General features: G+C 37.8%; 2 protein-coding genes across 3 annotated transcripts; both read left to right on the top strand.

Moving 5' to 3' along the window:
* Positions 1–3116: 3116 nt before the first annotated feature.
* Positions 3117–8195, top strand: LOC137747321 (110 kDa U5 small nuclear ribonucleoprotein component CLO-like). The gene is made up of 11 exons (XM_068487414.2): positions 3117–3270; positions 3664–4414; positions 4580–4648; positions 4741–5937; positions 6056–6154; positions 6238–6396; positions 6671–6756; positions 6835–7033; positions 7197–7307; positions 7438–7644; positions 7778–8195. The coding sequence occupies exons 2-11, from the start codon at positions 3674–3676 to the stop codon at positions 7874–7876; spliced, it is 2967 nt and encodes a 988-aa protein (XP_068343515.2). The 5' UTR covers positions 3117–3270; positions 3664–3673; the 3' UTR covers positions 7877–8195.
* Positions 8196–8409: 214 nt separating this feature from the next.
* G3PP5 (Major facilitator superfamily protein) lies at positions 8410–12407 on the top strand. 2 transcript variants are annotated; one of them, XM_088690103.1, is made up of 3 exons: positions 8410–9778; positions 9929–10513; positions 10652–12407. In XM_088690103.1, exons 1-2 carry the CDS (start codon positions 8791–8793, stop codon positions 10477–10479), a joined length of 1539 nt encoding a protein of 512 aa, XP_088546229.1. In that variant the 5' UTR covers positions 8410–8790; the 3' UTR covers positions 10480–10513; positions 10652–12407. The 2 variants fall into 2 exon arrangements, with proteins under 2 accessions (XP_088546229.1, XP_068305573.2); XM_068449472.2 differs by lacking the exon at positions 10652–12407 and having other exon boundaries at positions 8653–9778; positions 9929–10590.
* Positions 12408–18326: the final 5919 nt, after the last annotated feature.

The following is an 18326-nucleotide window of genomic DNA, read 5'->3' as shown; positions in this document are numbered from 1 at the left end:
AATGGTAAGCCCAAAGCGGACAATATCGTGCTACGGTAGTGGAGTCGGGCCCGGGAAGTGGTCCAGCCCGGGCGGGGATGTGACATATACATACATATGAAATTATAAAATTGTCTCTTAAAATATATAACAAATAATATGTAAATGAAAATTACTAAGGTCTGCAAATTCACATGGAAACCACAAAGGTATCCAAATTCAAAAGAATTCGACAACGAAAAATTTTAAAATACGATGGATAAATTCAAATGACCTACACACAAATTATTTTTCGACATTTTCAATAGAAACATAATCTTCTACCTCTTCTGTAGAAGCATTATCTTCCGCCTGTTCAATGAAAAAGTTATCTTCTAAGTCCATTGCTATTTATTTACTTTCTCTGAATGAAAGGAGATGAAAATATGAGTTAGGGTTTAAGGTAGACAAATCGTCTCTCATACCCAACTTTTTTTTTTTTTTTTAATTAAGCAAAACAAGATAATTAATATCCTTATCAGTCTTTTTGTAAATGGACAAATTTGTAATTAAAAAAATCATTAAAAGGTGGGTGGAAAGACAAGACATTGGGGTAGGAATAACATCACTCTTATTGTATTATATGAATATAACGCCACATGGCCAAATGGCTCCCTTTAGCCCTATAGCCTTGCAATAAATAATATTTTAATAAATCATATTAGACCATATATTATATCATCTCCAACAAAGAGAGCCAAAGGGCCATAGGCCCTTTTGAAAAAAAAACCATCTCCAACAAAAGGGGCCAAAGGTCATAGGTCAAACATAATTTATTATTTTAATTAAATTAATATGGTTAATTAAATTAAACTACCATATTAAAATAAGGTTTTCGGACATATTTTCAGTCACTTGTCGCAAAATGAATAAGCCTCCGGATTTCTAATCTCAATAATTTTTTTTGATAGAATTTCGAGTGACATGTGTCACTAGCGTAAGTGACTCTCCAGATTTCTTATTTTTATGTAATCTCAATAATTTTTCAGATAGATTTCGAGTGACACGTGTCGCTAAAGTGAGTAACTATCCAAATTTCTTATCTTTACGTAAACTTAATAATTTTTCGGATAAGATGTCGAGTGCCACGTGTGGAGATATAATTGGTTGTGCAAATTTTAGATAGAATTCTTATCTACGTGACACTTTTTATCTTCAGCTTTCAATGTTGTAGGAATGGTGTAGGTATTTGTAGAAAAAAAAAATTAGATTTTTTTTTTTTAAATTCGTCCAAAAGAACAAAAAATTCAAATATGGCCTAACCACAAACTCGTAACATAAAATCTGTTTCTCGACTTGTTGATGTGGGCTTATGAATCTTGTGGTTGCCCTAATTCAGAAGAATGACCACACAGAATGAAACAAGACAGAAACAAAAATCTTCTCTGCGTGATACACATGTTTAACTTGCAACATATCACCGACCAGAAAATAAAAAAGAATATCGATCCCACCACTTTTATCATTGTTCTTTTAGATGGATAACATTTCATATAAAATATGAAAGATCTTTTATTTTTTTTGTGGCGCCTGTCGCGACGAAGAAATGTGGCTACCAGCAAGAAAGTGAAGATAATGTACGTGGACGTTGATCTTTTGCTTTTTGCACCGACACCATTGCACTATAAAATCCCACTACTTTCTTCAACAGATTCGCCGCATCAATTAAAAACAAGAGAGTAGCTAGATCGAAGAATTACAAGTATCTGTGTAACTGCTGCAAATTAAGAAGATTGTCGAAGATGCACCAACCTCCAGGCCCTCCGCCACCGCATGACCACGGACCACCGCACCACGGGCCACCTCACCATGGTCCGCCACCACCTGGCGGCCCTCCAGGTCCCGGCCCTCACGGCCATGGACCTCCAGGCGGTCCGGGAGGACCAGGGCATCACGGACACGGGTGTGGAGGTGGACCGGGTGGTCGCTGCTAAGTGCTAACTAATGATCTTGACCAAGAACTTTCTGGTGTACTACTTGTGGTTTAATATGTGCTAATCATGTTTTCTAGTTAATTAGTTTACTAATCATGTTCAAGATCACCACCAGACTAGCTCAGCTCAGCTGGAGAGGATCATGTATCTGTCCGTAATGGTACTATGTTGAATATGCTGCGTATTATGATATCAATAAAATGCAGCTCCATATTATAATAATACATCTTTGATCATTCTTAATGAATTGATTGGATTATATTGATAGGTAAAAATTACTCGAAACAATTTGATGCACTAAGAATATCCACTCGTATTTGAGGAGAGAAATTTACATGCAATCAAATAATAAGAAGATGTTATTTCAATCCTAAGATGCACCATTATATATTTTAACTTGGTCATATAACATTGCATGAATAGTTTGATATAACGTCAATTTCGCAGCTTAGTGGCATGGCATGTAAGTTCTTTTCATGTTACTCAAAGTTCAACTCCAATTTCGGTTTCGAACTGCTTCTATAGAAAGCATTTTCTTTTTATTTGAACAAACCTTAATATCTATAATAAGGAATGGAAGAATGAGTTAAGTTTCATAATCGACTAGCAATAATGTAATTCAAATTCGCATTTGACGAGAATCGAAGCTAAAATCTCTACTTCAAAGTAAAGAATAATACCATTAAACTGTAATATTAAGTGTAGCTTCTATCGAAAGCATTGGAAATAAATTCTCTCCGAATCCCTTTCACCTAATCCCATCATCAAACAATCTGGACCCTTGAAATTTGATCTAACGGTTAAAGTTATTATAACTTTTATAGTGGATCTATATTTTTAGCCGTTATATCAAATTTTAATGACCCATATTATTTGATGAGAATGATTAAATGGAAGGGATTTGGAGATAATTCATTTCCGAAAGCATTAACCTTTAACAAACACTTATATGATCAAAAAACACTTTCAAGTATTTTTGACTAACCAAATCGGTTTCGCGTAAATGAACCATTCGGGCGCCCAAATTTTAATATCCTTAAATTAACAATTCTATTGACTTGGACTTTGATCTCTCTCTATCGACCTAGTCCCAAAAAGGCCTAAATAAAAAAGAGCCCAAAACAATGAAGCCCAAATCATATCATCACAAAATAGGGCCCAGTCCAGTTAAAAGACCAAAGCACCAACAAAACACAGAAGTGAAATAAAAGAGACGAAGTTCCGCTATTCGCACACCGCCCAGAAACCCCTCGATAAACCCCTCTCTCTCTCTCTCTCTCTCTCTCTCTCTCTGGGCTCTGCCCTTGAAGCGTTATAGGTAACGGTCCTTTCTCTGCTTCGCATCTTTCACTTACGAATATGTGTATATTTTTGTGTAGTTATATTCAAACCCTGCTGCAAGATTTTCAAAATCTGGAAACAAATTTAATTCTTTGTAACTTAGAGAAAATCGAGAGCATCGACCATTTGTTTCTTTTCGGGTTTTGGTTGGAACCCATTTCATTTCAGTGGCTTAATTAGTGTTAAATTGCATTCAAAGTTTAAACCTTGTTGCCAGATATCCAAAATTTGAACGAAGTTTTGATTTTTGTGTTACTTTGAGAAAACTAACATGACCAACTTGTTCCTGTATCGAATTTAGTTGGAATCCACTTGATTTAAGTGAATTAGTTAGTGTTTTAGTGAAGTAATAGATTTTTTGAAATAGCAGATTTGGTAGGATGGATGACAGTCTGTACGATGAGTTTGGGAATTACATAGGCCCGGAAATCGAGTCTGATCAAGAGAGTGATAGAGAGGACGAGGATGAGGAGCTGCCCGATAGGCAAGAGGATAGGGATGCATCGGACGGCGATGATGCAGCTGCTGGTCCCAATGGGTGGCTGACTGCCTCCAATGATGTCGATATGGACAACCAGGTTGTCCTTGCTGAGGATAAAAAGTATTATCCAACCGCAGAAGAGGTCTATGGTGAAGATGTTGAGACATTGGTTATGGATGAAGATGCACAGCCTCTGGAACAACCCATTATTAAGCCTGTTAGGAATGTCAAGTTTGAGGTTGGTGTCAAGGATTCTTCCACCTACGTGTCGAACCAGTTCCTTTTGGGACTTATGTCGAACCCTTCTCTGGTTAGGAATGTAGCACTTGTGGGGCACTTGCAGCACGGGAAGACAGTGTTCATGGATATGTTGGTGGAGCAGACTCACCATATGTCTACTTTTGATTCAAATAGCGATAAGCACATGAGGTACACGGATACAAGGATTGATGAACAAGAGAGGAGGATATCCATTAAGACAGTTCCTATGTCCCTTGTACTCGAGGATAGCAAGTGTAAATCGTATTTGTGCAACATCATGGATACGCCTGGTCATGTCAATTTCTCTGATGAAATGACTGCAGCCCTTAGGCTTGCCGATGGTGTTGTCTTGATTGTGGATGCTGCCGAAGGAATGATGGTGAGCAACTCATCTTTTGTTTCATTGAATAATGAATATGCAATATGATGTTGTGCCCTTTGTTATACTTGATATTGTCATGTATCACTGCCTCATCTGTAGAAGAATGTCAGAATGGGTATGATATTCCCCTTGCTTAGAAAATTTTATGATTTTGATTGGCAGGTAAATACCGAGAGGGCTATACGCCATGCAATCCAAGAGCGCCTACCAATTGTGGTTGTAATCAACAAGGTAAGATTTCCTCTTATTTCAGGGCTTCTTTATTTCTCATGAACCCATTAATTATATTGTTATTAGTACCAACATGAATTTTCATGTCAAAGGTTGACAGATTGATAACTGAACTCAAATTGCCCCCAAGAGATGCGTACTTCAAGATAAGGCATACTTTGGACGTCATTAATACCAACATAACTGCGGCCTCATCAACTGCTGGCAGTGTACAAATTATTGACCCTGTTGCAGGAAATGTTTGCTTTGCAAGTGCTACCGCAGGATGGTCATTCACATTGCAATCGTTTGCAAAGCTATATCTTAAACTCCATGGGGCTGATAATACGGATGTAGATAAGTTTGCCTCTCGTCTTTGGGGAGATATGTACTATCATCCAGATGACAGGAGTTTTAGGAAAAAACCCCCTGCCAGTGGAGGCGAAAGGTCATTTGTCGAGTTTGTGCTCGAACCCCTGTATAAAATTTATAGCCAGGTGATTGGGGAACATAAAAAGAGTGTGGAGGCAACTCTTGCTGAATTTGGTGTCACCCTCAGCAATGCAGCTTACAAGTTGAATGTTAGACCTCTGCTGAGGTTGGCTTGTAGCTCAGTTTTTGGATATGCCTCAGGCTTTACTGATATGCTGGTTCAACATATACCTTCTCCTAAAGGTGCCGCAACAAGGAAAGTAGACCATATATATACTGGACCAAAAGACTCTTTGATTTACAAGGCGATGAAAGATTGTGATCCTGATGGTCCTTTGATGGTCAATGTGACAAAATTGTATCCCAAGTCCGACTGTAGTGTGTTTGATGCATTTGGTAGGGTTTATAGTGGCAAGATTCAGACAGGGCAGACTGTACGGGTATTGGGAGAAGGCTATTCACCGGAGGATGAGGAGGACATGACAGTAAAAGAGGTGACTAAGTTATGGCTTTATCAAGCTCGAGACAGGATACCAATAGCCGAGGCTCCTCCTGGTACTTGGGTTCTTATTGAAGGTGTGGATGCTTCTATAATGAAAACTGCCACCATCTGTAATGAATGTTACGATGAGGATGTGTACATCTTCCGTCCTCTTCAGTTCAATACTCTGCCAGTTGTGAAAACAGCAACTGAGCCACTAAATCCAAGTGAGCTGCCAAAGATGGTGGAGGGACTAAGAAAGATAAGCAAGAGTTATCCTCTTGCAATCACTAAAGTTGAGGAGTCTGGGGAGCACACGATATTAGGTACAGGAGAACTCTACTTGGATTCAATAATGAAGGATCTTAGAGAGTTATATTCGGAAGTAGAAGTCAAGGTAATTGATTGCTCCAAGTTCTCATCCTCTCTTCACAATTTTTTCTTTCAACGCAATTTTTCCACCTCTTAGGGATGTCAAGAATTTTTTTTCTTGATGGATATGCGTTTGTTTGTAGGTTGCGGATCCTGTTGTTTCATTTTGTGAAACAGTGGTGGAGTCGTCGTCAATGAAATGTTTTGCTGAAACACCCAATAAGAAGAATAAAATAACTATGGTAAGAAGCAACCTAATTTTCAGAAATTTTATGTGATTCAGTTTTTAAATTATGACGTGCTAAAAACCTTTGTCCTTTTGTAGATTGCAGAGCCATTGGAGAGAGGACTTGCTGAGGACATTGAGAATGGTGTTGTAAGCATTGATTGGTCTCGGAAGGATATTGGCAATTTTTTCCAGACTAGATATGAGTGGGATGTTCTTGCTGCACGGTCCATATGGGCATTTGGCCCTGATAAGCAGGTAATACACCTGCTACAGGCAGCACGTTGTTTTGTTTACGAAGTGTTTTTGCTGTCCTTGGTTCTGTTTTAATCCTAATATAGTATAAACATAACTTCATCTAGCCCCGCCCCAACCAGCGGATTGCAAATCACATTGCGAAATCAAAACATAGCTTTATATATCTTCTATATAACTTTCTTTTATTCATCTCTCCCTCCCTCTGCCTTTCTTCAAATTTTAGCTATACGTTCCAGACCTAGTGCTTTTGTTTGACAAAAAGGTATATTTGCAGGGACCTAACATTCTATTAGATGACACACTTTCCACTGAAGTCGACAAAAGCTTGCTGAATGCTGTGAAGGATTCAATTGTTCAAGGGTATTTTATTTGAATTCTTGTCCTTTTCCCCTATTTGTTGTTTCAGTTTACTGCTCACTATAATGTTATTTTGCCCAGGTTTCAGTGGGGTGCTCGAGAAGGACCCCTTTGTGATGAACCAATCAGAAATGTCAAGTTCAAAATTGTGGATGCAAGGATTGCCCAAGAGCCACTGCATCGTGGATCTGGCCAGATCATTCCCACATCTCGACGTGTGGCCTATTCATCTTTCCTGATGGCAACACCGCGTCTTATGGAGCCAGTATATTATGTGGAGGTAAATCCTTGCTCCTTCACTTAACACATAATGAGATTGATTTTCAATAAGGGTTGTATACAAGTCCTCAGGAACTTAGATTGCTTTATGAATGAATCCCCTCACTTCAATGAGTGGCTCTGCACTTTGATTTTCTAATTTATGTCTGATGCTGTTGTTTCAGATACAAACACCTATCGACTGTATTTCTGCGATCTACACTGTTCTATCTCGCAGGCGTGGACACGTTACAGCTGATGTTCCTCAACCTGGGACCCCTGCTTATATCGTCAAGGTTTGTTGGATTAACTTTATTTTTGTGGAGTTTCAATTGCATTATACTGGTCTTGGTTTTTATCATGGGAGTGAAGACTGTGCAGTCATAATATTGATTTCATTTATTTTTCTCGTCCATTGAATTTCAGGCATTCTTACCGGTGATCGAATCTTTTGGCTTTGAAACTGATTTGAGGTACCATACCCAAGGACAGGCTTTCTGCCTCTCTGTGTTCGATCACTGGGCTATAGTCCCTGGGGATCCACTTGATAAGAGCATCATTCTGCGACCCCTTGAACCTGCCCCGATTCAGCATCTGGCCCGCGAGTTTATGGTCAAGACAAGACGTAGAAAGGTAAAACATTCCGTCTGCTCTCCCTTCCACTTTTGGTACCTCGAGAATAGTTTGAATCACGTGCTAAATTTTTTCCAAACTATGCGCTGCTGCCTCGTTACATGGCTGAGTTTTGTTTTGTTGAATTTTGCAGGGAATGAGCGAGGATGTGAGCATCAACAAATTCTTCGACGAGGCTATGATGGTGGAGCTGGCTCAGCAGGCAGCTGATCTTCATCTGCAAATGATATGATCGTGGCGGGGTCTTCACAATACCTTGTCCACATGTCCAAAGTTGAGGAACGAAATTGTACGCGATTTTATTTGGATGAAAACCAGTAGAAGTAGTTGTAGTGTTGAGCTTACAAGTTACAATTTTGAATGCAAGAGTAAATTTAGCTGTTGTAACTTTTTGATGTCCAATACCCTTGCGACCGTTGTATCCGATATTCGTCAAATCCTTCCTAACTTCATACAAAAATTGGTGTGAGAATTTCTAAATTGTAATGTTATCTGATGATATTGTTCTCTCTAATTTATACATGTTTTATCCCGTTTTTCTACGAAAGAAACTTGTTTACATCATCATGCGTTTTAAGCTAATTATGTATTATTACGTGTTTTTATGTTTACGTATGATAATGTGCGACTAACTTCGAGTACTGACATTGTCATCAAGATCTTCCATTTCCACGATTTTGACTTTTCTCTTTCACTCCATTTAATTTTTTAATTCAAAATTTAATTTAATAATTTATTAGGTAAACTTGGGGTTTTCTTAGACCTGACGTCCCCAGGAAAGCCCCGATCTTTGAATCTCAGGCCTTCCTCCTTCAAATTTCAACACAAATCCGAAATCCTTATTATTTTACTCTTTATGATTTTGTACAGAGATTTCTTTACAAATTTCGATACCGGATCTCACAGAGGCAATCCCAAAACCCTAACCCTAGCTTCGTCCCCATTTCCCCCTCTGCACAAACAGAGATTTGATCGGAAAAATCAGGTAAAATTAGGGGTTTTATACATTTTTCCATTCTTTGCAGCCACTGAATTTTCCGTGCATTAAAGATTCCATCTTTATGGATCCACCATTTTTTTTTATAAGTATAGTTACTGTATAATCTGAGCATTTCTGTGGAGCAATATTTTGGGATCAGATACAAAATGCGATCCGAAACCCTAACCCTAGCTCCAGCTCTCAATTTTTTACCAAATCTCAAACCCCCACACAAAACTCTAGCTTTCCACCAAATTTCAGTCCTAATCATCACCTTCCTCGCCTATGCTTCCTTCCATGCCTCCAGAAAGCCCCCAAGCATTGTCAAGAGCGTGCTTGGGCCCACAGTTCAGGCCAATTCGAGCTCTGTCGACACGGGGTGGGCTCCCTTTGATGGTCCCCGGGGCACCCACCGGCTAGGAGAGCTTGATCTTGCGTTTCTTTCCGCGTATTCGATTGGAATGTACTTTGCAGGGCATGTCGGTGATCGGATTGATTTGAGGTTGTTTCTTGTGTTTGGGATGATGTGTAGTGGCATTTTAACGATATTTTTCGGGTTAGGATATTGGTTTGATGTTCATGTATTGGGGTACTTTATGGCGGTTCAACTTCTTTGTGGATTGGTTCAGTCGATTGGGTGGCCCTGTGTGGTGGCTATAGTGGGAAACTGGTTTGAGAAAGGGAAGAGGGGGTTGATCATGGGGGTCTGGAGCTCGCATACCTCAGTTGGAAACATCATTGGGTCGGTTGTGGCATCCGGGGTCTTGGAATTCGGATGGGGTTGGTCCTTTGTGGTGCCCGGGGTTTTGGTGATTTTGGTTGGGATTGTAGTGTTTTTGTTTCTTCCTGCGTGTCCAGAAGACTTGGGGTTTGAGTCTCCGGTGAAGGAGATTCAGATGAATGTGGAAGTTAATGGCGTGGAGAATTTGGAGAGGAAAGTTGAATCAGAGGAAGCAGGGCTTCTTGGATCAGAGACTGCAGATTTTGGAACAGAGAATGCAGATGCCGATGCAGACATAGGTTCTTTGGCTGCAGTTGGGTTTCTAGAGGCATGGAGGTTACCGGGTGTGGCGCCATTTGCTTTCTGCCTCTTCTTTTCAAAGCTTGTGTCTTACACTTTCCTTTACTGGTTGCCCTTTTACATAAGGCACACAGGTACTTCCTCCTTTTAGATTTGTATACATGATTTTGCAATTGAATTCTTGGGGTAGTCTTGTGATTATTGTAGGGTTTCATGCTTTAGTTTTAAGCGACCACCTTCGTTAATCTTCTTGTATTCATTATGAGTTTTGTTTCACCTTGCAGCTGTTGCCGGCGTGCATTTGTCACACAAAACTGCCGGGAACCTTTCAGCCATATTTGATATTGGAGGAGTCTTTGGTGGAATTTTAGCAGGATTGATATCTGATATGATCGAAGCTAGAGCTGTAACCTCAATCGCGTTTTTGTTACTTTCGGTTCCAGCCCTTGTACTCTACCGGCTTTATGGAAGCCTATCGATGGTCGCCAACATTGTTTTGATGTTTCTTTCGGGATTGCTGGTGAATGGCCCTTACTCACTCATTACAACAGCCGTTGCTGCTGATCTTGGTACGCAGACCACGATCAAAGGAAATTCCCGAGCATTAGCCACTGTAACTGCAATCATAGACGGAACAGGTTCTGTTGGGGCAGCTCTTGGCCCGCTTTTGGCCGGGTATATCTCCACGACGGGGTGGAACAACGTGTTTGTTATGCTGATTCTTGCTATTTTCTGTGCAACTTTGTTTTTGATTCGGATTGCGAGAACCGAGATTAAAGGGAAATTGAATGAGGGAAAATGGTCTTTATATAGCCGCATAGGAGGCACACAGTGATTGAGATTTTCTAATTTCTTGTCATACCACCGAAGTAGATTTTAGGCAGATCCATTTCTCTACGTTTTTTGTATCTCATTATTTTGTTCCACATTCATTATTCTTTTCTTTTTTTTTGTCAAACGATAAATTTTGTTAGATTAGATGTTTGATTAGCTACTCGGCATTTCAGTGTTAGACATACTCCACAGCAGAATAGGATTGCAGAGAGACTAAATAGGACCTTGCTCGAGAAAGTTCATTGCATGCTATCTCAAGCTAAGCTGCCAAAGAGATTTTGGGCAGAAGCTTTGAGCTATGCATGTCATGTGCTTAATCGACTACCATCGACAGCATTGGAGGGTATAACACCCATTGAAGTGTGGTCTAGAGAACCAGCTCGGGACTACAATAAGCTACGAGTGTTTGGATGCAATGCCTACTTTCATGTGAAGGAAAACAAACTGGATCTATAAGCCAAGAAAGTTGTCTTTATGGGACTTAATAGTGGTGAGAAAGGCTTCAGACTTTGGTGTCCCGAGTTGAACAAGATTATAGTAAGTAGAGATGTGACATTCGATGAAAGTCATATGAAATTGAAGGAAGATGTTCAGATGGTGGAGTTTGGGGAACAAGTAATTGTGAATTCACAGCCAAGTAAGGAAGCTGTGGAAGAAGAAAGGCAAGGTGATCAACTTGAATATGAAGAGAGTGATCACGAAGAAGAAACACCATCAGAAGAATTAAAGAAACAAGATGATTGCATAGCCAAAAGGAAGGGAAAAAGAGACATCCTTACCTGCGAGATGTAAAGATTGTATGGCCTGCATGGTATATGCATTGCCAGTAATGGAGGCCGAAATTCCCACTAATTTTGAAGAAGCAGTAAATAGTGAAGAAGAGAGTAAATGGCATGATGCAATGGACGATGAAATGCTCTCCCTTCACAAGAATAAGACTTGGGAATTGGTGGAGCTGCCTAGAGGAAGGAAAGCAATTGGCTGCAAATGGGTTTATGCAAAGAAGGATGGAGTGAATGACAAGAGCTTGATAAGATTTAAAGCTAGGCTAGTGGCTAGAGGATATGCTCAGAAAGAGGGAATATATTATAATGAGATTTTTTCTCATGTGGTTAAGCACTTCTCCATTCGAATATTGATTGCCCTAATTGCACAATTCAACCTTGAATTTGTACAACTAGACGTGAAGACTACATTCCTTCATGGTAATTTGGATGAAGAGATTTATATGAGACAATCTGAAGGGTATCAAGTGAAGGGCAAAGAAAGATTGGTTTGTAAGCTCAGAAAATCTCTTTATGGTTTGAAGCATCAACCTTGAATCGATACAACTAGACGTGAAGACTGCATTACTTCATGGTAATTTGGATGAAGAGATTTATATGAGACAACTCGAGAGGTATCAAGTGAAGGGCAAAGAAAGATTAGTTTGTAAGCTCAGAAAATCTCTTAATGGTTTAAAACAGTTGCCCAGGCAGTGGTATTTAAAATTTGACAAGTTTATGAAGGGTCAAGACTATACAAGAAATCATTATGATCATTGTGTTTACCACAAGAAGTTGAAAGATGGTTCATTCGTGTACTTGTTAATCTATGTGGATGACATGCTCATAGCCTCAAGCAATATTTCAAAGATAGAAGGGTTGAAGGAGCAAATGAGGAGGGAGTTCGAAATGAAGGATCTCGGTGAAGCTAAGAAAATATTGGGAATGAAGATCACAAGGGATAGACAAAAAGGTTTGGTGTGTTTGTCTCAAAAGCAATATCTTGAGAAGTTGTTACAAAAGTTTGGAGTAACAAAAGACACTAAGCCTGTAGGAGCTCCATTATGTGCTCACTTCAAGTTGAGCAGTCAACAATGTCCCAAAACTAATGAAGAAAAGATAAAGATGGATGGTATTCCATATGCTAATTTGGTTGGAGGATTAATGTATGCTTTGGTGTGTATTCGTGCTGATATAGCACATGCAGCGGGAATTGTTAATAGATTCATTAAGTCAAAAAGGTATCTGTTAAAGTGTAATTAACCCGACCTCGTTTAATTCATGAACTCAACTCGGTTATCCCATTATCTTAATAACTATCCAAATCATGAATGAGATATTGTTGGATCATCATCCAAGAACTGATTCAGATGATTCCCATCGTTAAATAGATTTTCCCTGGTGCAACCTAAAAGCATTGTTGAGAACCAATGGAAGAAAATACGTTTAACAGCGGAACCATATATGTGAGGCAAGTTGGTTTGACATGAAAACAAAAGGTGAAATTGTCCACTTAAAAGTCACACATTATTGTTTAAGAAATATGTCAGTGCGTCCATTCTTCTTAAGATAACGACGAATCATGGCCGGCTAAGACCTCATTTTCAAAGATCTCCTCTTGTAAATCAAATGTAATTTTGCTTGAAGGTAAATCTTTGTAATAACCCATTTTGTTACCACCTCATGATATTGTGATTAGAACCGAGGGATGGATGCATAAGTTTCACAAGTGGAATAAGACTGGTGGGCAGAAGGTTAATCGAGAGATTCAGAAGTGGCGCAAACCTCGGGAGGGTTGGCTCAAATGTAACTTTGATGGGGCTTGGAATCAGAATGGTCCCCGGCCCCCGGGGGGGTGGTGTGGGGTTGGGGGGCCAGGTGGGAGGGGGGAGGGGGAGGGATTCGGGATTGTGATATGAAATCATTTGGGGGACTTCATGGCAGCGGTGCAGGTCCCATTGCGAGACCAGCCTCTGCAATTCACACGGAGTTCTTGGCTGCACGTCAGGCGGTGTTGCTGGTACATCATTGTTGGCCGGAGGTTTGTCAAATTATTTTTGAAGGTGATGCTAGCTTGGTGATGGCTGCTTTGAAGGGACAAGGGGATGATTCTTCCCCCTTAGGGCCTATAGTCAACGATTTGCGGTGTTTTCTTGCAGGATTGTCAAACTCGATGGTCAGTCATGTTCAGCGAGAAGGAAACACGGCAGCGCATCCACTTGCTCGGATGGGCCTTAGTAGTCCTTAGGAGGTGGTGTGGTTCGAGGAGCCATCGGATTTGATACAGGACATTTTAGTTGAGAAGGGTTTGTAATTTTGTTTGGTTATTGTTCATGTGAGGATAGGTTTCTAGTTTGTGTGGGACGTTCTTTTCTTTAGATTAGGTTGAAAGCCCCGTTAAGGTTTTTATCGAGGCTCATTGAGCACACTATCCTCAATATGTACGTATTCTTTGTTGCTTAATATATATTGTACTTTAAAAAAAAAAAAAAAAAAAAAAAAGGAGGTAGGCCACCCTCTCTAGAAAATTAAATACAATTCATTAGTAAATGCAAACTCCCAGGTAAGGAAATTAACTGATAATAGTTTATTAAATGTACTGAAATTTCTCTTATATATTAGGATAAAGTACAAAAAACTACCTCAACTATTGGTGTCACGATACTTTCATACCTCATCTTTTAAAATTGACAATGTCATACCTTATCTTTAGAAATTGTGTCAATGTTATAGCTTCCGTTAGTTTGGCCGTTTATTTTTCAGTTAAATGATGACGTGGCTTGATCCGGGACCCATTTTTTTTATTAAAAAACTAATAAAATATTATTAAAAACAAAAAAAATCATTTAATATTGTTTAAATAGTAAAATAATAAAAAAAAAGTACATACAAAAATAAAAAATAAACCTCTCCTTTTCGTCCCTCCCTCCTCTCTCTCTTCACCATCTTCCTGCAATCCAGGAAGAAGAGGAAGAAGAAGAGGAAAAAAAAAAAAAAAAAAACCCCAAACCAAACCCAGTTCGTCCCCTCTCCCCCACCACAAACCCAACCCCCTGCAACCCAAAAAGAAGGAGGAGGAAGAAGAAGAAGGAAAAAAAAAAAAAAAAATTGAGAAACTCTCATCCTCTCCCCCCCCCCCCCCCAAAAAAAAAAAAAACTCATCTGCAAAAAAGAAAAGAAGAAGAAGAAGAGAGAAGGAAGCGAAAAAAAAAAAAAAAACCAACCCCAACCCAACCCGAAGGAGGAAGAAGAAGGAAAAAACAAAAAAAACAAAAAAAAGGGAAACTCTCCCCCCCCCCCCCAAAAAAAAAAAAAAAACCCATCTGCAAAAAAGAAAAGAAGAAGAAGAAGAGAGAAGGAAGCGAAAAAAAAAAAAAAAAAACCAACCCCAACCCAACCCGAAGGAGGAAGAAGAAGAAGAAGGAAAAAACCAAAAAAACAAAAAAAAGGGAAACTCTCCCCCCCCCCCCCCAAACAAAAAAACCCACCCACCCTACGCAAAAGAAAAACAAGAAGAAGAAGAGAGAAGGAAGAAAGAAAAAAAAACAAAAAAACAAAACCCAGTTTGTTCGGATCTGGTTTTTTTTTTTTTTTTTTTTATGGGTTGTAGGTAATGGGTGTGAGGTTGGGTGCGAAGGTGGAGAGGTTGGGTGCGGAGAGTGGGTGTGGGTAGAAGAGGGGGTGGGGAACGGGGAAAACAAATTGATTTTTTTTTTTTATCTCTTCTTTTTTTCTGGGTTGCAATTGCAGAAAGAGGGAAGAAGATGAAGATGAGGGAAGAGAAAGAAGGGGGGAAAGGGACGACTGATGTTGTGATGTTGGTTTTTTTTTTTTTTTTTTTTTCAAATAACTTTTTTTTTTATTTTAATATTTAAAAAATATTAAATGATTTTTTTTAGTGGGTGTGGGTAGAAGAGGGGGTGGAGAACGGGGAAAACAAATTGATTTTTTTTTTCTCTCTTCTTTTTTTCTGGGTTGCAATTGCAGAAAGAGGGAAGAAGATGAAGATGGGAGAAGAGAAAGAAGGGGGGAAGGGGACGACTGATGTTGTGATGTTGGTATTTTTTTTTTTTTTTTTTTTTTTTTCAAATAACTTTTTTTTTATTTTAATATTTAAAAAATATTAAATGATTTTTTTTAGTTTTTAATAATTTTTTAATAAAAAATGGGTCCCGGATCAAAACACATCAGCATTTAACTGAGAAATAAACGGCCAAGCTAACGGAAGGTATGACATTGAAACAAATTCGTAAGATGAGATATGACATTGTCAATTTTAAAAGATGAGGTATGAAAGTGTCGTGACGCCAATAGTTGAGATAGTTTTTTGTACTTTACCCTATATATTATTACAGAGAACGAAAACATAGTTTATTCATCTTCATTAGTATGTGAAGTTCCAGTTTCGAATATCGTGAACGATAAGTTCGAATTATTTTTTCATTTTATTTTTTAATAGAATTATAGCATTAGAAGGTTAGATAGTTGGTAATTATGTCTCACCTTTTAATTATATAATACCATTGTATATAAAATATCTAAATAAATAAACACCGGCAAGGAAGACTGATGAGAGAGTCAAATTTGCATCACTCAGTCATTTACCTGGAATCCACTTGCTACTTAATTATATATTAAACATCATTCAGCATGTGAGGGAGACTTTGTTTTCTTTTGGTGTTCGTCCTTTATCTCCAAAATTTGCTCACCACCACTGGTTTTGTTTGCCCATTTTCTAGGGAAGAAAAGGGCACTGGTTTTGTTTGCCCATTTTCTAGGGAAGAAAAGGGCACTGGAGGGAGACTTGACTTGAGGTGACTACTCTAGTAGAGAACACCATAGCTAAGGACATCCCGCTATAGATCCAAAGGAAAACACTGGTTTTGTTTGCCCATTTTCTGGGGAAGAAAAGGGCACTGGAGGGAGATTTGAGGTGACTGCTCTAGTAGAAAACGCCATAGATAAGGACATCCCGCTATAGATCCAAAGGAAAGGACAGACTAAGTGATGGTGATGCTTATCACCCAATCTATCACTTTTAGATGAGTTTCAGTATTGCTAGTTAATTAATCAGAAAAAGGTGGATCTCTAATGGGATGTGCTTAGCTATGGCGTTCTCTTGTAGAGCAGTCACCTCAAGTCTCCCTCTAGTGCCCTTTTCTTCCCTAGAAAATTCAAATGGGCAAACAAAATCAGTGGTGGTGAGCAGATTTGGAGATAAAGGACGAACACCAAAAGAAATCAAAGTCTCCCTCACATGCTGAATGATGTTTAATATAAGGAGACTTTGAATGCGGTTCCTAACTATGAATATTTTTTGACTGAAATCTTGTTGGTTTTCAACTTTTAATTGAAGTCCTTGAAATTACGGTGATAATTTATTTCTATGTATGTTACTGTATTTTTTAAATTGAAAAATGAAATTTATAGTTGTTTATATTAGTGAGATTTTAAATAAAAAATCATAATTTGTGGGATTAAAAATATTAAAATATAAAATATTTAAAAATGAGTACATTTTAAGATTAAAATTTTGAAAAAATTACATGAATGAGTACATATAAGATTAAAAAATTGAAAACATTTTTTTAAAAAAGCTAATGGGTATAAACTTATTCTAATTTTATTTATTTATTTTGGAAATGTTTTGAATTGCAAATTAGTTAGACGTTTAATAAATGTGTAAGTATTAAAATTCTAAATTAATTATTAATTTTTATTTTAAAAAATTATGTAACTGACATGTAAATTCATTATTACTTTAATGCTAGGAACTTGGATCAAAATTTGAAAACTAATAAGGTTTTAGTCAATGAGCATTAATAACTAGAGACCGGATACTAATTTTTCCTTTAATATATAACTAAGTAGCAAGCGGATTCCAGGTAAATGACCGAGTGATGCAAATTTGACTCTCTAATCAGTCTTGCTTTCCGGTGTTTATTTATTTAGATATTTTTTATACAATGGTATTATATAATTAAAGGGTGGGCAAATAATTACTAATTATCTAACCCACTAATACTATAATTCTATTAACAAATAAAATGAAAGAATAATTCAGTATCGAACTCATCATTCAAGATATTCGAAAATAGAACTTCACATACTAATGAAGATGAATAAACTATTTTTTTCGTTATTATAATAATATATAAGAGAAATTTCAGTACATTTAATACACTATTATTAATAAATTTCCCTAAATGATATCTGGGTGTTAGCATTTACTAATGAGTTGTATTTAACATTCTAGAGAGGGTGGCCTACCTTTGGTAAAGAAGAGACGCGCACTGTTTGGAAACCGACGTGTTTGTTCAGTAAACAAAGCAACTTATCTTCATTAGACACAACCCAATTGAAATGGTACTTTGATATTATTTCCTCTTAAAAACTAACTTGGAGGATAACTTGAAAAATTAAATACAATCTTTAAGTCTCATCATGTATGCTATCTTCAGTTCTCCAACACTGATATTTTTTTTTTTTCTTTTAGGAGAAGAAAGACAATGAGTTGATGATCAAGGTTTTTTTTTCTTTTAAATCTCATTGTCTTTCTTCTCCTAAAAGAAAAAAAAAATATCAGTGTTGGAGAACTGAAGATAGCATACATGGTGAGATTTAAAGACTGTATTTAATTTTTCAAGTTATCCTCCAAGTTAGTTTTTAAGAGGAAATAATATCAAAGTACCATTTCAATTGGGTTGTGTCTAATGAAGATAAGTTGCTTTGTTTACTGAACAAACACGTCGGTTTCCAAACAGTGCGCTACGTACGAGCAGTAGCAACTGCTTTATATAACCCACTGGCATTTATGCACGCGCATATGCTCATGCAGAAGATATTTTTTGAATTACGGAGTGCTACGTGTGACTTACATATTTTAAATGTATTTACATGAGTAAATTGACAAAAGAAAAGTCAAATATTTGAAGTAAATGAATAATCTTAGATCATGCTAGAAGAAACCCCTTATAAACCAATTAAAGCAACTGAATCCACATAATAAAATTGATCTCTATTGAATTTATATTAAGAATAGAGAAAATAATATTTAGTAAACAATTGATTGAATCACATTATT

The sequence above is a fragment of the Pyrus communis genome, chromosome 2 (assembly GCF_041283825.1).
Source record: "Pyrus communis isolate YQ-2024b chromosome 2, ASM4128382v1, whole genome shotgun sequence".
Classification (NCBI taxonomy): Eukaryota; Viridiplantae; Streptophyta; class Magnoliopsida; order Rosales; family Rosaceae; genus Pyrus; species Pyrus communis.
The sequence above is the reverse complement of the archived record's forward strand: the minus strand, read 5'-3'. Positions and strand labels throughout refer to the sequence as shown.